We start from the raw sequence: 25,108 nt of genomic DNA on the forward strand, positions 1-25,108 counted from the left end.
CTTTAATTGGTTAGCGCATGATGTCATACACTCATTTTACAATTGTACTCTTTGTCTATCGTTTACATTTGTTTTCAAATATTCTGTATATGAAGAATAAGAGTTGATAGTTGACACCCATGTGTCAGATTGACTACGGAGCCATGAATGATGTCCAAAGACCCAGTGCATAGGCCATGAGTCAAACCATGCTTTTGAGGCCCATAGATAACCACCATAGCTTGGCTTAGTGAATGTCTTCATGTCCCTTCCTCTGAAGATCATGAGTGGCTGGTTGACTTGATTTTCTTGATTGTTCTATTTGCATTGTTCCTTGTGAAATTCTTGGTGTCCCTTACTGAAATGTGAGGAGCTACAGATTCTTCTCTCTCTCTCTCTCTCTCTCTCTCTCTCCTGGGTGACACATCCATCTGCTTAAGTAAATTGAGAACAGAAATGTTCAGAGCGAGGCTTATATACCTTTATTAAACTAACTTATTAGGCTAACGTCTATGTCTTTTTTAAATGGATAAAGAGAAGTTCCACTTCTGTTAATGATTCCATATTTTTAAGATGTTGCTACCTCAACCTGATCATTTCCTTGAACTAATTCATGTCTTCTGCAGATGCTTTATGTTCATATTCCTTCTCGACATCCAGCTTCATTTCCAGAACTGGAACTGCCAACTGTTGTACAGGTATGATCTATTTGGCTTGGGTCTTCTCACATATGAGTACCAAATTCTATCATCCTTTTCAAAGTTTGTCAGTAGCATATGCTATCCCTACTATCAATCAGCAGAAAAATTTACATATGGATATGTAAATCCTTGGTTGGCATTCTCGGGACTCGGTATCGGATCGGTCACATACAATTCGGTAACTCGGCCGAGTCAAGGATTTTTATTTAATTGATTAAAAATAGATAATAAGTATGTAATTTAGGATACAAAAAGAAATAACATATTAGGTGTGATTTATTATATATAGTAATAAACATAACTTAAAATTTTTTATATATAAAATATATTTTTAAAATTTTAAAAAATGACAATTTCAGTTTTTCACTATTTGAAATTGAAAAATGGCTAAGACTCGGCCGAGTCTTCAATGACCGAGTTATACTACTTTTTTAACTCGGTTAGGTCCGGATCCGAGACAGCTCGAGTGACGAGTTGTCTCACTGAGTTTGCCAACTGTGTAAATCAAAGCTGATCGGATTGAAAGTGTGCATGTAGAATACATGGTATTGCCTTGTCTAACCTAAGAACTATCTTAAAAGCTATTGCTTATCACAATATGGACCACCTTTTCCCTATCAAGAATAGTTTGTTTCTGTTCCTTTTCAATTTTTGTATATTATAGTGCTAACTGTCCTATTAATGTGTATATTCCACGGAAAATAGGAGTCCTGTGGGTTATGTTTGTATTCATATAAAATTGCTCCACCTTTCTAATCCTTTAGCTTTCAGAAGGCAACTGCAGACCTCAGTATTCCACAGGGAAAGTGTGCTTGTGCTATCTAAAAGAAAAAAAGAGAGTATCAAGCAAACCACAACTCAACACAAGATTTAGAGTGGTTTTGTCAGATACCTACATCCACTTTGAATCCCTCTCTTTCACTATCTCTCATGATAAAGATGAGCCTTCTCCCTTATTTATTTATCAAGATTTAAGTGCCTTATAGACTTGCTACATTCAAAGATGGCCAGATCAAACTTGCCCTTAAAGGATTACAATCATATTTGGAAAAAACATCATTAGCATTAATGTAGCATTGGCTAGGTTAGCCTTCAATATTATCATTTGTAATGTATCTGGAACCTTCTTCAAAATGTTGGCCCGCTGATCTGATTTGGAATTGGATCTCTAGTATCGATTGGATCTGGATCTTCAACATCGGATTTCTTGACACGCCCCCTCAAGCCAATCCCGAGATATTGAGCTTGTCTCTAAATAATTAACTTAGGTCCAAGAAGAGCCTTTGTAAGAACATTTGATCTTATGATAAAATGAAATGAACTTTATTTCACCCTTGGAAACCTCTTCCCTAGCAAAATGATAGTTGATTTTGATATGCTTAATTCTGGTATAGAACACAGGAGTTTGCAGTTACGATTAAGGCACTTAGAACTGACTCTGGTGAATATGTCAATTATATGTTTAAAAAAATCTTGCAGGAAAATGAATAAAGCATCAGAAATCATGCCCGTATATTCTTGAGCAGAATAGTGACTGAAAGGAAGAACAAACATATTGTGGAGACAACAAGTGCCTTGCTCTTTGGTGGTTGTGTACCAAAAAATTATTGGGCAGATTCCATGCAGTTAGCTATATATTAGATAAATTGAATACCTTCAAGCGTTCTTAATGGTATATCTTCGTTTCAAAAGTTTTATAGAGTAGTTCCCAATTATAAAATGCTAAAAGTGTTTGGATGTACCTGCTTTGTTCTTTTACCTGATTGATATAGAGATGAATTGTCTCCTAGAACTGTCAAATGTTGTTTTCTTGGTTTCTCAAATGGTAAAAAAGGATATAAGTGTTATGATCCTATTGGAAAGAAGGTTTGGGTATCTAGACATGTTATTTTTCATGAGAAAACACCTTACTTCAACCTAAGGACAGGGTGAAAAGTGAGGTAGATTTGACTTTCTTGGTGCCATTTTATGTGAATGAGCGTGTGAAGACTCAGGGGGAGCAAGATCATTCAAGAGATAAAAAGGTTTGGACAAATTATTACAAGAAGGCATGAGAATAATGTTGAGATTCCATTTTTGGATCAAGTGGAAAGTGTAGAGGCCAATCCTGATCCATTTATTTGATCAATTGAACTTGATCACCCTGTCTTGGATGTTCCATCTAATTTGGCTTCCTGCCTTCCTTCATACTCAGGTATGTAGAAGCTCTATAGTTACCATTCCATATTCTCGTTCTGTCTTATGAATTATTATTCCTAGACATCATGCATTTTAGGCGTTGATTCGTTTCTGTGTTGAGCCTGAGTCTTATGTAGAGGCGGTTGCTAAAGACGAGTGGCAACAAGTAATGGTTGATGAGATGAGTGCATTGGAGAGGATGCATGCATAGGAATTGCTGAAGGCTTCGGCGGACAAGAATATAGTGGAAGCAAATGGTTTATAAGATAAATACTAAGGTAGATGAGACCATTGAAAGATACAAGGCATGGTTGGTAGCAAAGGGCTATAGTTAGCAGTTTGAGATTGATTTTGCACAAACCTTTATTCGTGTGGCCCATATGACCATCATACATACATTACTTGCAATGTCTGTAGTATATCAACGAAACTTGTGGTAGTTAGATGTCAAAAATGCTTTCTTAATTGAAGATGAAGGGGAAGTTTATATAAAATTGTCACAAGGATACTCATATCCAAAGGGTGAAGTTTGCAAGTTAAAGCGAGTATTATATGTACTCAAACAAGCACCTCGTGCTTGGTTTTAGAAGTTTATGTAACAACCCCAACTGACTCTCGAAAATTTTATAGAATCTTTTTTTTAAAATGAATAAATAATTTTAAAACATTGTGTAAAGATATCCTAGAGACCTGAGGCACATTACAGATTTAATACACACAACCCAACAATCATTATGCATAGAATAAATCAAACCATGAATTTATATTGAATTGAATTTAATAAAATAATCTCCATTTAGGGTTCAACAAGTTCTCCAAAAAACAAAACTCCCAACTCTCTCAAAATCCAGACCATAAAAAACATTACCCTCGCTTCCTCCAACAAGCTGGTCCCTCCATCACTGTGCCACAATACCTGAAAAAGATTTTTAAAATCAAGGTAAGTACCGAAGTTCTCATACGAGGCCCTTTTGAAATCCAACAGTAAGAGAATTAATATAAATAAAATCAAACGTAAGTTTAAGATAGCTAAACAAACATCACATATTCAGAACAAGCTTGCAATATAAGCAGCCAATTCAAACAACCAATAATCTTATGCTAAATTAAACATTTAGGTATACATGAATAAATGCAGCATGCATGAATTTGTTTTCTAACTTTAATTATTAGTATTGCTTTTGCATGCAAATCTTTAGTGAACAATAGTCACCCATAGACGAACATATTTAGTATTGACAGTTCACAAGACTTGACACCAAAGCATATTTATGGCTGATGAATGAACGCAAACTTAATCAAGCACATCAGATTTATCATATTGGCCTAGAATCCAAACCTTTTGTGACTGATCAAATTCAACACTTATTAAGGTTGGATTCAATTTAAATATCCATAACCGACTATATTTCATAGCTTCAATAACAATAAGATATTTGGACAACATAGTGTGAAAATGCCTTCAAGAATATCAAGTCTAAAGATGACTTGATTAGCTCAAAAGAAACACTTACAAAGGAACACAAATGGACAAAGGCACACAGAAACACTTACAACGACATAAAAAAGTTATCTTTTATTGAGGGAGAAAATACTCCAAAGCATTACATTATAATGGGCAAACACTCCTTATTTATAGACTAAAATGGGACCCAAGGAGGGGCTCCCATATAGACGTTGGAGGGGTCTATCGTCTATTATGTGGACCCCTCATTCAATAAAAAAAAGAAGAAAAGAAGAAAAGAAGAAAAGAAGAAAAGAAGAAAAAAAATACATATTTAATGGAATATGCAAGTTACATATGAAAAGACATATTTACCTTTAGAGGGTATTACAAATTTTATATATATATATATATATATATATATATATATATGTATATGTATCTTTCTCTCTCTCTCTATATATATTAGATACAGTTTAACACCCCCCTTAAACTTACAGTGTAATGACCGAAAGTTTGCCAAGGAGAAAATTGAATCTAGGAGAACAGAGCGCCTTAGTAAAAAAGTCTGTCAGTTGATATTCTGATGTTACATAAGGAAGATCGATAACTTTCTTCAGATATTTTTCTCTAAGATAGTGGTTGTCCATCTCGATATGCTTTGTGCGCTCATGAAAGATGTGATTTTTGGCAATATAGATTGCACTCCGATTATCATAATACAACTTTATAGGCCCTTAAACAATCTTCATGGTTGTAGTTGCCATGGCTCGGTATTCGGCTTTAGTAGATGACATGGACACCTTTTGTTGCTTCTTCCATCTCCAAGAAATTAATGATTCCCCTAAGAACACACAAAAACTAGTGGTGGAGTGACGGTTATTTGGATCACTTTCCAAATTGGAGTCAGTATAAGCAATTAAATTTAACTCAGAAGATAAAGATATAAATACTCTCTTATTTTGAAATCCCTTTATATATCTGATGATTCAGGTAATTACATTTATATAAACTGGATTAGGCACATGCTGGAATTGACTTGCAATATGAACGACATGTGAAATATCAAGTTTAGTGATGCTAAGATACATCAACGACCCAACAAGTTGCCTGTATGGAGTGAGATCTTTTAAAAGAACCCCATCATGGATTTTTAACTTTGTTCCTACTTCTTCAGGAGTTTCATAAACTTTATCATTTGTAATTTTTGACATGTCAATAATCTCAAATGCAAGTTTAGTTTAAGCTAAGAAATAACCCGTATGAGAGTAGGCAACTTTAATGCCTAAAAAATATGTCAGAAATCCCAAGTTTGAAATTTCAAATTTATCTTTTGTATAGACTTTATATTCTTAATCCCTTTAGTATCATCACCTGTAATTAGTATATCATCAACATATAATAATAAAATCACAATTTTTGTATTGGATTTCTTGACAAATAAGGTCGTGTCAGTAAAGCATGAAGTAAATCTGTTTTCTATCATTAAATTATTAAACCGATCATAACAAGCTTTGGGAGCTTGTTTCAAACCATAAAGAGCTTTCCGTAGGCGAAGAAATTTACCTTTAGGAACTTGTATTCCTAGAGGAGCATCCATATAGACTTTTTCGTTTAGATCATCGTTCAAAAAGGCATTTTTGACATCCATTTGATATATGTTCTTCAAATGTGGGCTGCTGATCTGATTTGGAATTGGGTCTTTAGCATCAATTGGATCTGGATCTTTAATATCAGATATCTTAACATCCTACACTATTCATCATCTTATCTCTGGCTATTCAAGTTCAGCTTGTTCACAGTGAATGTGAAGTTTTGCTTGACTTTATTAAAGGCAAGCTTGTGTTCAGCTTGATTAAGCTTGTTAATTTTTTTTGATATAATATTGATTATGATTACGAGAAATGAGATTGGAACCCTTGGCTACCCTAGGAGGCAAAAATTGAGCCTTTGTTATTTAAAATTGGACAATATGTGTGTGTGTGTGTGTGTGTGTGTGTGTGTGTGTGTGTGTGTGTGTGTGTGTCAACAAGCTCTTAATCTGCTCGTGAACACTCAATGAGCTTTGAGTTTCACTCGTTTAGCAAAACTTTTGATCTAAGCTTGTCATGCAACTTGAGTTGTTTGCAAACTGCCTGGTTCCTTGCCCATCCTTTGTTCTACCTCTCTCATTTGAAATCACCATCTGATTTAGTGAGCTTGAGAATGGTAAGTGAAGTACTTTTGTTGTTTAGCTTGTTCTTATGATTTGAATTAATTGATTTCTTTAACAATTGTCCAGTCTGCTGCACTCTTGGCAATTGGTCTTCTATATGAAGGATCTGCACACCCATTATCAATGGAAATTCTTTTGGTACTCCCCTACTTTTCCTTTTCTAGTGATGTTGTGTTTGTCAAATTGTTTAGTCAGTATCTTTTTACTTATTTTTGAAGTATAAATAATAATTGATTTCTTCAAATTATTCATCTAAGTTTCAGTGTTTAGGAACATTGTCCCATGCAGGTACCATTGTACTAAGAGCATGCGAATTCTTTCTTTTAGGTTGATATATTATCACTTTCATTATTATCATTGTTTTATTACCCTAGTGTCTTGGCTTCTTGATTAGGTTGGTTCTATGGAGGGGTTTTGGTAGTTGTGGCAGATATGAACATTGTAATGTACGGACATGGAAATCTCATTTGTTTCATTTGGGTTATTTCTTTGATTGGTCTTTCTAAATTCTTGCCACTTCTATCAAAATTCTCACGTTGGAAAACAATAATGACATTTAATGAGCTACATGCTCAATAAGCAACTAATAACAACTTCAATAATTAGGTTTTTGAGGGTTTTAAAAAAGACATTTGAAAAAGACATCTTCCAAAAGCCGACACAATAGATCTTCGCTTTTACAAACTTCTTTTGAACAAAACTAGGTTTTCAAAATACGGTGCATATATAGAAGACAACTAAACTGAGTTTAGAACACTTCGTAATTTACTTTGTAGACACATAAAACTTTCTTTTTAAAGCAGGCATTTCTTATTTCGTTAAACTTTTGTAAAACACTTTCTAAAAGATCTGATTCACATTCCCATCGAAGGTCCAAAGGGGAATGATAAAATCCCTTCGGACTTCAAATGTGAACAGATATTTAAATCCAAACACTTAAAATCAACAAGAACAATATTCTTTTCAAATAAAGTATTTTGAAAATATTTGAAAGCAACTTTCATTTGATTTTAATGCCAAATTCAATTTTCTAAATAATACAATTTTAGATAAATCCAAAGGAAATAAAATAAAACCAAAATGACACTTAAAACAATAATTTAATTTATAAAAGCTATAGCTTATCTTTTTGAATTTAGTAAATCTGATAGATTTTTAAAACAATTTTAGAAAACCCACTTAACTTGAAAGATTTTGTAAAGCCATATTTAATAACAATAAAACTTCATGATTTATGAAAGCCAGTAATTTGGAAAAAGATATGAAATTTGAAAATCAGTTATCGAGTTTACCAGACTAATTATTAAAATCTACTTAAGCAAAATAGTTAAAACCATAATTACTTACAAAACTAATAAAACCCTAAGTTCAGCAAGCCATAACTACATGGCTACAAAACTAAGTTTAAGACACCTTAACTTTAATTATGAAAACTATAGCTAATTATAAGAATGTAACTAAGGCTAATCCTAATTATCAAAACCATAATTAATTACTTACAACTAAATTAAGAAAATTTAATCACTAAAACTATAATTAATCATTTATAAGGATGGGTTTGTCTATTGCACATAAGACATGGACTATTATTAAGAAAAACCTTTAAACTTTTAAGTCAGCAAGTTTAGATCTGGACTGCAATACACAATGAGTCCACTTTAGTAGAGTTGAATCTGAAAGCAAATTTCAAATGAATGTTCTTGAATCAATAAGAGAAAAAGTTGAAAGGAAGGCTTTTTATGTAAAAGGGGAAAACATATATGATTTGATCTGAATCCAAATGTTGATATGATATAAGTACAGAACCTAATTGAATTTGAATTCCATTAGTCTAACGATTCAAATGTACATTAAGATCTTGTTTTAATATCCATACTCTAAAAACCTGTTGGATTTTCATCAAAGATCCAACTAAATTTGATTTGTTTGCACCCCTAGCCCAGCCTAACAAGCCTAAAGGATACGTCCACCACCCTCGACAAACTCCAAATTCAACAAAGCTTTGTAACAAACATGTTAATCTGGTACCTCTCCTTTAAAAGGCTCAATTACAGTAACCCACCTGTATGAAAACAACACCCTAAATATGCTCCTGAACCAAGGGTGATCCACAAGATAAAATTTCTCTTATGCATTTATACAAACATTTGGTGGGTGTCCACAAAATTCACTCGTTTCATGTTAGTATTAGTGTCAGTCTTCTGTGAAAGCAAGTCCATGCATTCCCTACTCTTCAAAACATGCTCATGAATTGCCTCACCTTCCACCAAACAATTAGTAGCAACCCAATCCTCCAAAAGGTGGGTGTAAGCAAAGGAATCCACGCTATTCAAGTCAAACATTTTGCATGAAAATCCAGGTTCCTTGACCCATAGTGGAACAACATCTATGGAATTGGATTTCATATATATATATATATATATATATATATATATATATATATATATATATATATATAGAGAGAGAGAGAGAGAGAGAGAGAGAGAGAGAGAGAGAGAGAGAGAGAGAGAGAGAGAGAGAGAGAGAGAGAGATGCTGAGGTGTTGCAATGAGGGGAAGCCTGAAAGATGCTGCTGATCAATTGGGACTAAGTCATGAAAGGGGTGGGTTGTGAGTTGAGAGTCTTGAGACAGAATGAAAGGAGTGGGTTCAGGGGCTGAAATTGCTGGTCATTTTGATGACAACTTAACCATAGTCGATGATTTTCCATGGTTAGTTCAGAAGCAGGTTGACAACAAGACATAATGGCCCTGATGTCCAAAAGGTTACGGATGAATTTTGGAAAAGCAACAAGACAGGAATGAACCTGACTATCACCCATGAGATGGGGATTACTATGGAAAAAACCTAATTAAGTTACGAAATTTGTCTTCATACAATCTTAAGTTCGTAGTTTGTCTTACTACTTACTATATTATCACCTCAAAAGTAATCAAGATTAGCGAGGATTCAGCATTTTAAATAATAGTAAGTATTTTCTTCACCTATTATCAGGAAAAGGGTTTATCCTGATGATCCATTATGTTATCCTTTGGTTTATTTTGTTGTTAACTGTTATGTTCTTTCTTGCATGGAATGCCTTTGCATGTCTTGTGGATCATGTTGTTTGAAGAGCTATGGTATTGTAATTGGTATGTTTTTCTTTTGAGGTCTAGACTTGTCTGAGGTTGTGCTTTTTGTTATCACAAAGGGTGAGATAGGGCGCAGAAGTTCTGGCGATAATGTCCTTGAAAGAGAGGGTTATGCAGTTGCTGCAGGATGTGCACTGGGGCTAGTATGTCTAGGTAATCTCGTTGTGCTATACCAATGTTATTGGTGCTGGATTGGATTAGCACATCTTTAGCAATCCCAACTAATTTCTAAATATCTGATCCTATTTACTCAGTTCATCTTACCTTAAAGAGAAAAGGGGGACAAGTAGTGGAAATAAGAGCCTCTGCATGACTAGTTTTTTCACTTGAGAGTTGAAATTTGATTTCTTTCTCAGGTTATAGTTTGTGCCCATTTAAGTCCGTATTTTTTATGCTTCATTATCCTTTTAATAATTATGATTTTAACTGTTATTGAAATAATCTTTTGGGACATTCATCTATTTTGAAAGATCTCTTTCCATGCTTTATATCTGTTTTTTTGTTTCTATAAATTGAATTTTCTAATAATACAAAATTGAATATTACTAATTGTTTTGTTATCCAAGATTTTAGGTTTTTTTTTCTTTCCATTTGATAGCCCTAGGGGGATTTTGTATTTTAAGAGAAACTCTGAATGTACATGATTGTCTGTCTCTTCAAAATTTCGCATGAGCTATGCATCTTTTAACAGTATAAGAATTGTTTGAATAATTTACATTTCAAGCATGATTTTAAAAAAATAAGGTGCACTATTGCTATTAAAGCTGAACATGGGCCGAGTCAGACTTGAGCCTAGGCTGTTTGAGCTTGGCCGATTACATGTGAGCCACATTTGAGCCTTGAGTCAAGGTTGGCTTGAGCAGTAAATATGTTAACTAAAAATAAATGGTCTAAAAGATTTTTAAATGAAAAGAGAGGCAGGATTGGATCCTGCAACCTCTCTTATACAAGATAACATCCTACTAGAAAGGTTAGGACTTTAGTTGTCGACTCTTTTGCAATATAAAAGCATGTCATTGTTAAATATGACTACATGCATTAAGAAAAATTTAAATGAGCCCACGAGCTTGATCAACTTTCACAAGCCTAAGCTCAAGCTCAGCTTGTATAACTAAGTTGGCCCCAATCTGGGTTTGAGCTCAGACTCTTTAATAAAAGAAGCTCAACCCGAGCTTAGTCAAGCTGAGCCTGAGTTTTTCAGGAATGCTCATCTCATTGTGCATCCTTAATTTCTTATTTAGTAGTTTTCATATAGTTTTTGTAATATTAAATTTTTTTTTTTATCAATTTTCCTTTCATTTAGTGACCCAATCTGATTTTGACAAATTTTCTTACTTCTAACTGGTTTCTGGCTCATGTCAAGTATTGCAGCATTAGTTCTGTTATAATCTGTGAATTGTTGTATGAACTAATTCTTGATATTCATCAAGGTTGTGGGGCAGATGCTTCTGGTCATATGGACTCTTGTGTGCAGCAGCTTTTCCGATATATTTATGGTGGTAGAAAGCCGTACACTGTATGTGTTTCATTCTTTCCTGCTTCCTTTTATCTAGTATCTGAATAATCATCTATATGCTGAATTTCTCTTTTCACCTAATACTGTTGCAGGAAAGACTAAATCTTCCTCGGCCAGGTGAACCCAATTGCAGTGCTACACAGGTTCCATAAGATGTTCATCCTAAAATTTAAGACTTTCTTTTGTTGGTTCTAACCATAGTGACAATTTTTTGCAATTTTTGAAATTATTGCTGTATTTTACATCCATTTTAAATGTTAAATATATCATGATATTTTTGTTTATATGTAACATTGAATATATTGCAGTATTTACATTTTATCATAAGAATAATAAGGAAAACAAAGCTGTTGTATAGATCTCTCTCTCTCTCTCTCTGTTGCGCTCTCTGCCGATTACCATCATCTACATCACATACACACAGATATGGTACGATTCAGGAGAGGAACATGCTTGGTACTTCACAAGAGTTATGTAAACCTATGACACAGGGACATAGTCATGCATGCATGCTTATATACATACATGTGTCTGTGTAATTATGTAAAATTCAAATTTCTTATCTAAGGCAATAAAACATGCCATCTTAAGTGAAAATTCTTGAACAACAATTTTGAATCATTATGATTTAAAATTTTAATAATGAAGTTAGGTTAAAAAATGAAATATAATTCAACGACAAATTTTAAAAGAAAGAACATGGAAACGAATATAAAATAAACACTTAAGATCATAAAAAAGATGAAGGATATGATGCTAATTATTCTGGCCAAACTGCCATTATCCCAACTGCTCAAATCAACTCTTCATTTCTTCTTTTGTTAAAGGGAAATCATTGGAAGGCAACAAGTGTTCTGCTTGTGGTGTCTTAACCATTTTTGCTTTGCAGATACTGAACTTATTAAGCGCCTTTTCTAGAAAACTCTTTTGTGATATTGATAATGTTCCCATTTGTCTATCCCCTGCTATGTTCATTTCAAGTATATGCTTTGACCAACCAAAATCTTTCATCTCAACTGCAAAATTCAATTGTGCCTTGAGCTCATCAATCTTTCTTTTGTCCGACTAATAATATGTCATCGAACATGTAAAATTGCCATCAAGAATTTCTCATCATTGGAAAATTTTAAGTGGACATATCATCACTGTTCCTTTTTCACGAAGAAACAATTCCTTGTTTTGTTGCTCTTATGCTTGCTTGAGCTCATTCCTTAGTTGTCAAAAGCGCTAGTTAGGACCTAGGCGGGACCAAAAAAATAAAACATCAACAAAAGTAAAAGTATTATAATAAATAGTTAAATTTAATAACAAATATATGATTGTAACTATGAACGAAATGTGTAATTCAATGGAACACATCACAAAATTCATAAAATTACATAATATTGAACCTAAAACATTATATATGTAGGGGTAATGTTTGCTACCCTTGTGGGTAAGGAACTCCCTAGTGAGCAAATGTAATATTTTTGTTTTTTTCAGTTTTTTTTATGCAATTGACCCTTCAGATGTGATCTACATATTAAGGTTAGTAGAAACTGACCTTTGGATCATGTTTTTTTGACGTTTATCTCAGATTTTGTGAGGGATGAAAAATCAATGGCCTACAATGTACCAAATTTTCAAATCTCAATAATATCGATGTTTACGTTCGGCCAGTCCATTTTGTTGCGGTGTGTATGGACAAGACCTTTGATGTGTAATGCCATGTAAACTTAGATAGTTTTTAAATTCTTTGGACATAAATTTTTCTCCTGAATCTGTGCGAAAAATAGATATATCATTTTGAAATCTGTTTTTAACCATGTTATGAAGTGTTTAAAAGTATGAAAAGACTTCCGATTTATGTTTAAGGAAGTAAATCCAAGTATGCCTAGAAAAATCATCAACAAAGATGACATAATATGTAAATCCACCTCTCGAAATAATTGGTGCAAGACCCCCAAACATCCGAATCTACTAATTCAAGTGGTCTGAAAGAAACAAAGGTTCTATCATGAAATGATAATCTTTTTATTTTGCTAAGAATACAATATTTATAAGTAAATTTTTTATAATTACAAAATTTTTCAAGATCAGGAAAATGTTGGATTTTGGCCATATGAGGATGACCAAGTATTTTGTGCCACAATTTCAACTCTATTTTCTGAATATTATAATAGAAAACATTCTTAGGCAATTCCAAAAAATCCATGTAATAGAGTCCTCCTTCTCTATGGCCTTCCCCAAACAACTTTCCTGAATGGCGATCCTGTACCCAACAACCATGAGAAGAAAATGAGACATTACATCCATAATAAGATATTTGAGAAACCGATAAAAGATTTAAATTTAGTTTAGGAATATATCTAATTTTTGAAATAAAAAATTTCTTATTTTTATGAATCCTTTCAAAATTTTCTTTTCCTTTTGTTTCAAGAGAGGTTTCATCAGTTGTAAAAACTCTTGACACACTTGAATTATTTTTGAAACATTCGGATAAGGTATTATCATTTGGGGTCATATGAAAAGAAGCATCAGAGTCAAGAAGCCAAGGAAAGTTACCTGCATCGAAAGATGATGAAACAACTACTCCAAATTGATGAACCACGAAATAACTACCCTCCAAGAATATGTACTCAGAAAGTTGTTCAAGGACTGCTTGGTGAAAATTGGATTTACTGAAAAGGAACGCAAAGAAGATAGATAAAATTAGGGATATGATGTTGACCACGTCCCCCATTGGTTCAACTGTGTCCATGAAGTGTTGTGGTGTGTCGGGTGCTGTTGCATCGATAAGGGACATGCATGCTAAGTAAAATGTAGTTAATGCTAATAGATTAAGGTAATGAAGTGACAATATACATTTCAGTAAATTTTTATGTATTTTTCCAGATTAAAACATGAAGAAAATATTAAAAATATCACGAGAAATTCAACATCAACAAATTGTTGCTTTAAACTTTATTATTATGGCTCTGACCGTCATTCTAAATGCTAAACTTTGTGTTTTTTTTAAAGGATGTTACATTATGCTATTATGATAAATGTAAATGATACCATTCTTGACGATCGCGTATTATGTAGGCCATGGATGAAGCACTTGTAAATGTTGATGTTACTTCTCCGGGGGCCACCATCGCGCTGGCATTGATGTTCCTGAAGGTATAATATTTTCAAGACTAATATTTTGTGTCAAGAAATTGTAGTTTCTAAATGTTCTTTTTTTGTTTTCTGGAATCATGCAAATAACTTCTCTGAACTTGTCAGACTGACTCAGAGGTGGTAGCTTCACGACTTGTGATTCCTCAAACTTACTTTGATTTGCGATATGTGAGGCCCGATTTCCTTATGTTACGTGTTCTTGCTCGTAATTTGATAATGTGGACCAAGTAAGCTCTTTGTACTTTGAAATTTTACAGTTAACTCTGATGCAGTTGGAAGAAATATTAAATTGTGTGTAATGCTGCTTGCAGTGTGTGCCCAAGTCAAGCATGGATTGATTCTCAGATTCCAGGAATTATAAAGAATGGTCTGATGTACCTGAATGCTGACATGACTGACAATGATGATGCAGATGTTGGAGCATTAGCACAAGCCTATGTGAATATTCTGACTGCTGCATGTGTTTCACTAGGTCATTATCCCTTACGTGTAGTTAGGCTTACGTCTTCCATTTGATTGAAGAGTTGGAAATGATATCTGTTTTTTGAGTCTTTATTCTATTTGGGTTTTATGTTGGAGAACTACTAGTGTGATTCGTCAGCCAGAGTGATTTCCTAAGTAATTTTTTTTATGTTAGTTTGGCCTAGTGTGCTTTATGGCCAGTTGTTTTATCATCTATTCTGAAGCTGACCACATACACTGTCCCTCTACTCATTTGCATTGCATGCATCAGTGTACATATGTGCCATGACACAATCTCTCTCTCTCTCTCTGCACATTACCTATGGATGAGGATCATTAAGTGCTATATCATATACTTATGTATCACATTGAGTTATTTGCTAATCCTTTTTCTTTTTGGCCAGTCAAGTGACAAAAGAAAAACAAATAATAAAATACCCTTTCAATAATGTTGAGTAGTGATGAACTATGACAATTTGGAACATGGTTTCCTTAATGCAATTTGAGCTGTTGACCTTTTTTCTCAATAGAAAAAAAAGTATTACGGCTTTGAAAAATCATGATAGCTTGGTATCACCTTTGGCTCGTGTGCGTATGTGTGTGCATGGGTGCATGTGTGCTTTGGACTCTTATTCTTCATGTTTGGATTTGTGCAAATCAAAGCCATGGGCGTGTGTGATTTCTGTTATTGGATCTCTGCAAGTCAAAGGCTTTGCTATAATGAAATATTGTAGGTTTAAGCTTGAAACCAGCTTAGATTTTTTCTGTGTTTTGTGCATGTGTGTGTCTGTGAAATCACACGTTCTTGAAATGATTAGCTTGTGAGATAGTAATGCCACAAGGTGTCTCATGAAATTGATGGCTTTCTCTCATATATTTTGCATGTATATGTGTGCATTTATGTGTTCAGACACTTCAGATGGTTAGTTTCAACCAAGGTTGTAAGTAGCATATTGTTACTCGTATTGGTCGACCCAATAGTAACACTGTATCGTATTGTATTGTATCGTAAACGTATCGTAAATTTTTAATAAAAAATTCAAAAAAATCTAAAACAAATCAAGAAAAATCAGAAAAATTTAGTAAAAAATCTAAAAAAATCATATGACATAAAATAATGATGAATTGCACAAACTACATACATAAAATCACATTATGAAGCATTTATGTCTATTATATACCACAAGAGTCATACTTTCATATTATATAAACAAAAGCATCTCACAAGAACAAGTTTTTTAATAAAATATGAATACCTGATCCATCAATAATCATAATCATCGTTGTTATCTTCTTTTTCTCCTTCTTCGATATCTACATCGTCCCCAAGATACATGGGGTTTTCGTCTCTTAAGATATGTTATAGTATGCATATACATATATGTATATGTATATATGTATACATATACATATATGTATGTTTAAAGGTTGTAAACCGAAATACCCATCAAGGGTATTTCGGTACTTTCACTGTAATAGCCGTCAGCCCAATAGGGAACTCTTTTTATTTTTTGTTTTATTTCTATTTCTTTTTTGTTTTTTTGTCTTTTGCATTTTATTGTTTTTTGGGTCATTGGGAGCATCTCCAATATGAATGTTGGAGTTGCTCCCAACGGTTAGAATTCTAACTGGGAGCAGCCCAACAGTCACATTGGGCTGCCCCAACAGCCCTCTCTTGCTCTATAAATTGGCCTTGAAGGCCTTGTATTTTCAACACACTCTCTTGAGTGAATATATGCAGTATTAATTTGTTAGACCCTTGTGTGGGTGGTTCGGTGATTCAATCAAGCATTCCACTTGATTGAAAGAGTGCTCTTGCATGTTTTTGCATGTGTATCGGATTCAATCCACTTTATTACATGGTATCAGAGCTTTGGTTTTCCAAAGGACGTTTGTTAAAAAGAAGGTCGTGATCAAAAGTAGGATCTTAACTTTAAAAAATTTTGATCGTTGCATCGGGAAGCGGTCCATCTCCAAAAAAGGCCTTGTATCACTTTCTTCTTCTTTCTTCCACTCTTTCTCATCTTATCTTGTGTTTTATTTTGGCTTGTTGTAAATGGAGAATGAAAGGGAAGTAATTGTCTCCATTCCCATACTCTTAAATGACACCAACTATGTGATGTGGGCATTCATAGTAAAACATAAGATATGGGAAAAAGGGTTTGGAGGTTGGTTGACGGCATCGACAAAGAGCCTAAGCTCATCCTTACAAAGTTGAAAAATGAAAAAGAAATTGCGCTTCAAGGAGAGGAAATGACTAAAACCGTTTTCGAATATAAGAAAAGATGGAAAGAATGGAGGATGGGTCATTCTAAAATCATTGGATGACTCATCAATAGTGTGGACATTTACAAATGTTCTAGTTTGGCCAAGTTTGACTTTGCTAGTGATGCTTGGAAATATCTTAAAGACATGTATAGTCCTAAGGATATTACGCATATATGTAATGTCCAAAATAAAGTGAGGACTATGACTCAAGGGGAGATGAGCATAAGAGAATACTACAATGCTCTCTCTCTCCTTTGGGATGAATTGGCTCTTCTTGAGCCAAAGTGGCATTGCCCACAAGATGTTGAGCTCCGCGAAAATCAAATCAAAGCAGAACATTTTTATCAATTCATAAATGGGCTTAAGCCCGAATTTGAAGGAACTAAGTCCGCTTTACTTCATAGAGGAGGTGTTCCTTCCATAGTTGAGACTCTTGAAGAATTAAGTATGGAAGAGAATAGGTTGAAAAGGCCATCCACTTCTAAGGATGAAGAATCCGTGCTTGCTATGTCAAAGCCCGGAAACCATACGAAGAGTTATAAACCACCTCATTTTATAAGAAATGAGAATGAAAGAAACCCCAACAACTATGAAAAAATGGGTGATCATGAGTCAAAGAAAGGTGAAAAAATTATTTGCTACCATTGCTATGAACCGGGACACATCAAACCTTTTTGTGCCAAAAGAAAGGAGGATTATAAAAAAGATAAAAAAGTGGCTTTGGTGGAAATGAGTGAAGTAGACGACTCCAAATGCATCGGTTCACTCTCCTTAGCTCAATTGATGGAGGCTTTGCAACCTATGTTCAAAGCTCAATCTTTCTCGTATTCGGGAGCGGCCGTATCGACCAACGACAACCATGGTAAGACCTCTTGGATCTTAGATTTTGGTGCTTCATTTCATATGACCCCTAATGAGTCTATATTGTCTGAATGCAATTTTAACTCAAATGATTCTTGTGTTTCTACTGCCGATGGCACCACTTTAAAAATCAAAAGTTTTGGTATTTATCAAAAAACACATATATTTCGCATACTAAATATTAGAGTAGTACCAAAATTAAATTTAAACCTCCTATCGGTTTCTCAAATTGCGGACTATGGTTGTAAAATATTTTTCTCATCTAATGATTGTCTAATACAAGATCTCTAGTCTGGGAGGCCGATTGGGCAAGGCCATAGAAGAGGAGACCTTTATGTTATGGACAATCTTGAATTGCCAAAACAACCTTTTTGTAATTTTGTGGAAAAGAAAGATATAGGAATTTGACACAAAAGACTAGGACATCCTAGTGTGACCAAATTACAATTATTTCTATTTCTTTCAAATTGTAAAAAAGAAAATTTTGTATGTGAAGATTGCATTCTTGGCAAAATGAAGTCTTTACCGAATAAGACATCTTATAACTAAGAATCCATTTGAACTTGTGCAATTCGGATGTGTGGGGACCTGCACCGGTTATATCCAAAGGAGTCGTTTCTTATTATGTTGTGTTTGTGGACGATTATAGCACAAATCTGAAGTATTTGATTGTTTTAAAAAAATACATAGTTATATACAAAATCAATTTAAAACCAATATCCAAATTTTTAGAACTGATTCTGGGGGAGAATTTGTGTCAAAAGAATTTAAAAATTATCTTGGCTCAAATGGAATTGTACATCAAAAATCATGTCGCTATACCCTTCAACAAAATGGTCTTGCTGAAAGAAAGCATATGCACATTATTGAAACCATTAGAACTCTTCTAGTGTCTGGAATTGTTTCGATTTTTTTTTGGGCTGAAGCTACCCTTACAACAATCTACTTGATTAATAGAATGCCTTCAAAAAATATTGAAAACATTTCTCCTATTGAAAAACTTTGTAAAATGTCTCCCAATTACAAAAGATTGAGGGTTTTCGGGAGCAAATGCTTTGTTCTTACCAACAAAAATGATAAACTCTCCCCTAAAGCCATTCATTGTGTGTTTTTAGGCTATGCCGAAAATAAAAAAGGATATGGGTGTTTTGACATTGAAAGAAACAAGTTATATGTTTCTAGAAATGTTACGTTTCTTGAAAATGAAAGAGGGTTTACCAAAGAGAATATCCAAGAAAGTTGTGATTATTCGTTCCTCTTTGACCTTGTCAATGACAAGAGTGAATATATTCATGAGAGTCAAAACATTCATGAGGCAAATGAGAATATAAGAGTCTTGACAATGTGGAACTACCTCACGATAATTTACAAACCTATGCTCGTCGTATTGAAGATCACCCACAAAGTGCTTTAGAAAGATACTTCCAATGCCAAGAAGAAGATTCTTGACAAGAAATTGTAAGCATTCCTTTAGGGCAATAAATAAGAATATTTATTAAGGTCTTCGACTTTCTAGATGTCTACCCATCTATCATGATGCTACAACTAGTCTCTCTCTCCGTGACTGCCTCATCTCATCATAATATGCCTTCACTTCTTTCACATTAGCATCTAAAATCTTTCCTCTTAAAGAATAATATAAAGGCATCTTGTATCCCGACCCGATATTGGTTATGCATCTGCCATGACCTAAAACTGAAAAAAAATTGCCACATTGAAAGGAATGCAACCATCATAAAGCCATCTTTGAACCGTGACATGTGCTTGTTCGATTAAATGCTGAGGAGTCATAGCAGTATGAATGTTGGGCTGCGCCCCAGGAGCAATCTTAGGAGGAAAAAAAACTCTTAATAAAGCCTCTAGCTCTACCTCCTAGTCCTCCTCTCGAAGAACTCGCTCTTGCTCCTCTTTTTTCTCCACCTCTTCTTTTTGTGCCTGTTCCGGCAGCCGCAATATTACTACCGGCACCAACCACACATTTCCCCTTCGCTGCAGAACTTCTTACTTTTGATCCTATGCTATGTGTTGTAGGATCAAAAGTAGGGAGCTCATCTTCGTAATATACATTCTCCAAGGGCTCCTCGTACCACATTTATGCCTCATTCATCTCTCTTGTCTTTTCTCTCTCAAATCATCAAGTAATTGCTGGCATTACCATTTTACGACATTTGATAATTCGTTTGACGTGCATACGTACACATTATGATTTTTCCTGGCTAAATGATGCTTCAACCGAGAGATACCACTCAAAAAACTATTTTTGTAATAGTTGCATTTGATTCTCAATCGGTTTTCACTCGCTATTTGAGTCATTTCTATGTTGGATCTTTCGATGCCATCTTCCCCCCAAAACACTCAATAACAAGCGAAGAATAAGAATTTTTTACCTTAACCCACTTCCTTGGGTGAAAAAATGGGTGAAAATGCACTCTTAAGAAAATCTCAAAAGTCTTCTTCCTTGCACGCGAATCAAACCCCAAATCGATCTCACGGAACCTAGGGTGAGTGGATTCCCTTCCAACAACCTCTACTCATATGTAGAAGCTGGCCCTTAAACGCGCTTTTAAACCCAAAATGAAAAAGATCGAGTTTCAGGTCTTTTTCAGTGTGCCAAACCCGTATCGTACGATATGGGGTGTATCGTACGATACACGTCGATACACGGGTGTATCATACGATACACCCAATAAGGGTATGATACATACTCGTATTGAGATATGTAATGTATATTGTATCGTTATATAAAAAAGTAATGATACATACGATACGAACAACCATGGTTTCAACATTTTAATTCATTATGAAAATAAAGACACTCAAAGTTAATGTCCTTTACATTGTGCATACTTTAAAATTTTAATTTGTGATATGAAGTGACATGTTTTTCAATATTTTTCTTCTTGAAGACAAACTTCTGGTAAACACATGATTTGTTTGTGGACATGAGCACTCCATGTCGATTTTACTGAATTACTCCAAACACATGAAATATTGTTGCCCTTTGCTCGATACTCAACCTCTATTGACGATAGAAACACCTTTTGTTGTTTCTTGCATTTTCAAGACACCAACGAATCACCTATAAACACACAAAAACCTGTAGTTCATGATCCATCATTAGGGTCTTTTGCAACTAATTCAAGTAGAGAAGAAGACAAAAAAAATTCCTTTAAAGACAGAATTTTGTAAATATCTAATAATGTGCATGACAACACTTAGGAGAATGTTGAAACTGGCTTGTTGTATGCACTGCATGAGAAATGCCAGGCTAGGTGATCGTTAAATAGGTAAGGGCCCTATCATCTACCGATAAGGAGTGGGGTCTTTCAAGGGTGTCTCATCGATTTTCTTCTTTGCATTGATTTTTACCCTTTTTATTTCAAATCCAGTACAAACAATTTTGTTTGGGTTGAAACCTTCCTTATCACAGTTTATCTTATTAATAGAATGCCCTGTACAACATTACAAAATGTGTCTCTTGTTGAAAAGTTTTACAAAAAAGCCTTTGACTACTCAAGATTGAGAGTATTTGGTTGTAAATGTTTTGTTTTGACTAATAAAAAATGATAAACTTTCCCCAAGAGCTATACTTTATGTTTTTCTTGGTTACATTGAAAATAAAAAAGGATTTAGGTGCTATGATCCTAAAAATAGTACACTTTATGTCTCTCAACATGTTTCTCTTATTGAAAAGAATTTTTTTTTTTACTCTGATGTACCTATGAAAACATTAAACTCTTTTCTTTTGGATTTGTTACCTAAAGATTGTAATATTGAAAGTAATCATAATGATGCCATTAAGAATCTTATGAATGTTTTTGGTGAGGAACCTCAAATCAATGCCCAGGATAGTGAGAATAATGATAACATAGGTAATTAACCTACATTACTCCAATATAGTAGACGTGGGAGTGATAGGCAACCTAGTGCTTTAAAAAAGTTTCTCCGAGCTAGAAGAACCAAAATCCCATAACCTTAAACGTTTTTGTAGAGGGTTCATGATAGGAATGAATAGTTAGAAGACATGTTTTGTAGTTTGGTGAGAAGGATTCAAACCTATTAGGTGAAATGGAAGTCCTATCGGATTTCCCAAGTGTGGTGTCTCTATTTGACAAATCTTGACTAGGTATTTCATTTAACGAAGGGTCTTGAGAGTATCTTTCATAAGCCTTTGTTTGGTTTCTTGACTATGCTAGGTATAAACTTGAATATTTTGAGAGGGATTCTCGAATAAATTTTCAATATTGTGAAATAGTTCTAAATTACCATTATCGGGATTTTGATCATACATGGAAGTATTGTTATCATTCGAAGAGATATTATAACTTAATTCAGAGTCATTTCATTCATGAGAATCAACTTCATGCCTTGGCAAAAAATCAAACAAGAAACTTTAGTGTACGTCTTTGTTACTTTCTTTATCAAAACCATTTTCTTTTTCTAAGAAAGTTACATCCTTGAACAAATAGAGTTTGTTATTCTTAGAATTGAAACATCTATATCCTTTATGTGTTTCACCATACCCCATAAAGACACATTCAATTGCCTTTGGAGACAGTTTAGCATTCTTGTGAGAAAGTACAAAGCATTTACAACAAAAAATATGTAATGTTTTGAAATTGGGTGGCATTTTGAATAATTTTTCAAATGGAGAAGTATTTTACAAAGGCGAAGAAGTCATTCTATTTATTAAATATGTTGAAGTTAAAACGGCTTCGGTCCAAAACTTTATAGGAATCTTTTTAGAAACAAGTAAGGTTCTAGCGGTTTTCATAATATGTTTATGCTTTCTTTCCACCAAGCATTTTTGTTGAGGAGTTTTAGGGCACGATCTTTGATGACAAATACCATTTTTTTAAAATAATTTTGAAACTCCTTTGACATATATTCCCCAGTCGAGTTGGATCTAAGGATAAAAATATTACTTTGAAATTGATTTTTGACCATCATATGAAATTCTTCAAAGAAGGAAAAGCATTTTATTTTAAATTAAGGAATTAGACCCATGCGTATCTTCTGAAGTCATAAATGAAAACAACATAATAAGAGTAACTGCCCTTTGATATGACCGGAGAGGGTCCCCATACATCTGAATGCACCTACTCAAAAGGTCCTTTTGAAATAAATGTTCTTTGAGGGAAGGGGATATATTTCATTTTTCCAAAGATACAATCATTACAAGTAATATATTTTTAATTCCAACAAGTCTTCGGCTATGTCACCTGGGTGCGGGTGCCGGTATGGGTACAAGTACGGAGGGTACGACACGACAATTCCAAAAAATATGGGTACTGAGACACGGTTATATATATTAAATATAACATAAATACAAAAGAAATTCAAAATAAACTGAATATAATCTATATATATGCTATATGTAAAATATATATTATATACTGAAAATGTAAAGTTATAAATTGAAATGTAAAGTTATAAACTGAAAATATAATTATAAATTATAAGTTGAATACAAACTTGTATGTATGGAGTGTAAAATGGCGTGTCCAAATGTTGACTCGTGTCGACACCTATGTTGTCAAAAGCGCTAGGCGGGGCTAGTCGGTGGACCTTCGAAAAGGCCGACTAGGCGGGCAAAAAAATTAAGAACAACAATGTAGAAAAAGATAAACTACATAATATTGGGATTAATAAAGCATGCATGAAGCATAACAATTAATATTAAAGGGTCAAAACATAAGAGTGAATGACATTAAACATTGAACAAACAATTAATATTACTTGGGTTTGCATCTTCCATTGTTCTAACTAAAAATTTCAAAACAAACAATTATTATCAATAAAGTAGATAAACAAAACATATATAAAATATATAACTGTTATATATATATATATATATATATATATATATATATATATATATATATACTCGACAATATATACATAAATAGTTCAATATATATGTATAAACAATATATATACTAAACCGACTAGGTAGCTCGCCTAGTCGAGCTGGGTGACGCCCAGCGCCTAGGTGGGCGCCTAGGCGCGCCTTTGACAACATAGGTCAACACGGGGACATGCTTGTCGACATGGGTGCAGAGGTTCAAATAGAGTATCTGTGTGACATAGGTATCTACAAATGAGAATAGATACATCTTGAAAAACTAGGATGTACTATTCTATTATGCCATATTTCAATATCCTTTTCTTGGACATAATTACAAAATAACTTAGAAGGAATAGATAAAAAATCCATGTAATAAAGATCTCCTCTTCTAGTTTCTTGCCCAATCTGTTTCCCGTACTGGAGATTCTGCACGGTGCAACCTTTTGATGAGAAATAATTTTCACATCCATAATTAGAAATTTGAGAAACTGAAAAAATATTTAAATTAAGTTAAGAACAACTTTTATTTTTGGAACAAGGAATTTTTGAGAAGTTTTTGCATTTAAAATCCCAATGCTTTCAATTTTTAAATGGCTCCTGAATCAAGAATGCAAGAACACATACCTGGAGGAGCAAAAGAAGCAACAATAGTACCATATATAGATGATGATTTGAGTATTTGTTGAGGTGCCTCTGATAGTTGAAAAAAAATTGCATCTTTAAAGTATCCTCTTTTGCTTGACTCCTCCGTCTTGGGTGTGGATTCTTCAATGAAAGGCACTTTGTACTTGAAAGTACCATTGAACTTAGGACAATTGGGCTTTATGTGTCCTGACTCATTACAATAGTGGCAAATAGTTTTTCTACCACCACCAAAGTTATTTTGCCTCCTAAAGCGTGGAGTCTTGTAAGACTTCACGTGGTTGTCAAGCTTAGATACTTCCAACACTTCATTCTCTCATCGTTTAGACATACCAAGATTAGTTTCTTCTTGGCATATTTTGGCAACTGCATTTTCTAGGGGAAGAGGAGTAAATCTATGGAAAGAGAAAGATCTAACTTGCTCGTATTCAGGGCGTAGACCATGTAGAAATTGGAAAAAGTGGTTTCTCTCCATTTGTTCTCGTTTTAACTTGTCTTTCATAGCAAACCATTTAGGCTCAAGAATTGTCAACTCATCCCATAAGAAGGATAGGGCATTAAAATAATCACGAACACTCATGGCCCCTTGTTTGGTAGTTTAAATCTTCTCTTTCTAGAAATATTGTCTTGCAATATCCTTTTGCGTATACATACCTTTCATAAATGACCAAACTTCATTGACCTTCCTAAACTTAACAATGTTGGCACATATTTTGATGT

At 33.9% G+C, this 25,108-nt stretch overlaps 1 protein-coding gene across 2 annotated transcripts in view; it reads left to right on the forward strand.

Moving 5' to 3' along the window:
* Window positions 1-25,108, forward strand: part of EMB2771 (E3 ubiquitin ligase) — a 164,509-nt gene that overhangs the window by 117,327 nt on the left and 22,074 nt on the right. For both annotated transcript variants that reach the window (XM_090002699.1, XM_090002700.1), the window contains 8 exons: window positions 606-677; window positions 6,584-6,655; window positions 9,707-9,800; window positions 11,078-11,163; window positions 11,256-11,306; window positions 14,230-14,307; window positions 14,413-14,534; window positions 14,619-14,779. In XM_090002699.1, the coding sequence (XP_089858825.1) occupies window positions 606-677; window positions 6,584-6,655; window positions 9,707-9,800; window positions 11,078-11,163; window positions 11,256-11,306; window positions 14,230-14,307; window positions 14,413-14,534; window positions 14,619-14,779 (736 nt within the window). The remainder of the gene's footprint in view (window positions 1-605; window positions 678-6,583; window positions 6,656-9,706; window positions 9,801-11,077; window positions 11,164-11,255; window positions 11,307-14,229; window positions 14,308-14,412; window positions 14,535-14,618; window positions 14,780-25,108) is intronic.

This window comes from Nuphar pumila, chromosome 4 (genome assembly GCF_984573655.1).
Source record: "Nuphar pumila chromosome 4, dmNupPumi1.hap1.1, whole genome shotgun sequence".
NCBI classification, from domain to species: domain Eukaryota; kingdom Viridiplantae; phylum Streptophyta; class Magnoliopsida; order Nymphaeales; family Nymphaeaceae; genus Nuphar; species Nuphar pumila.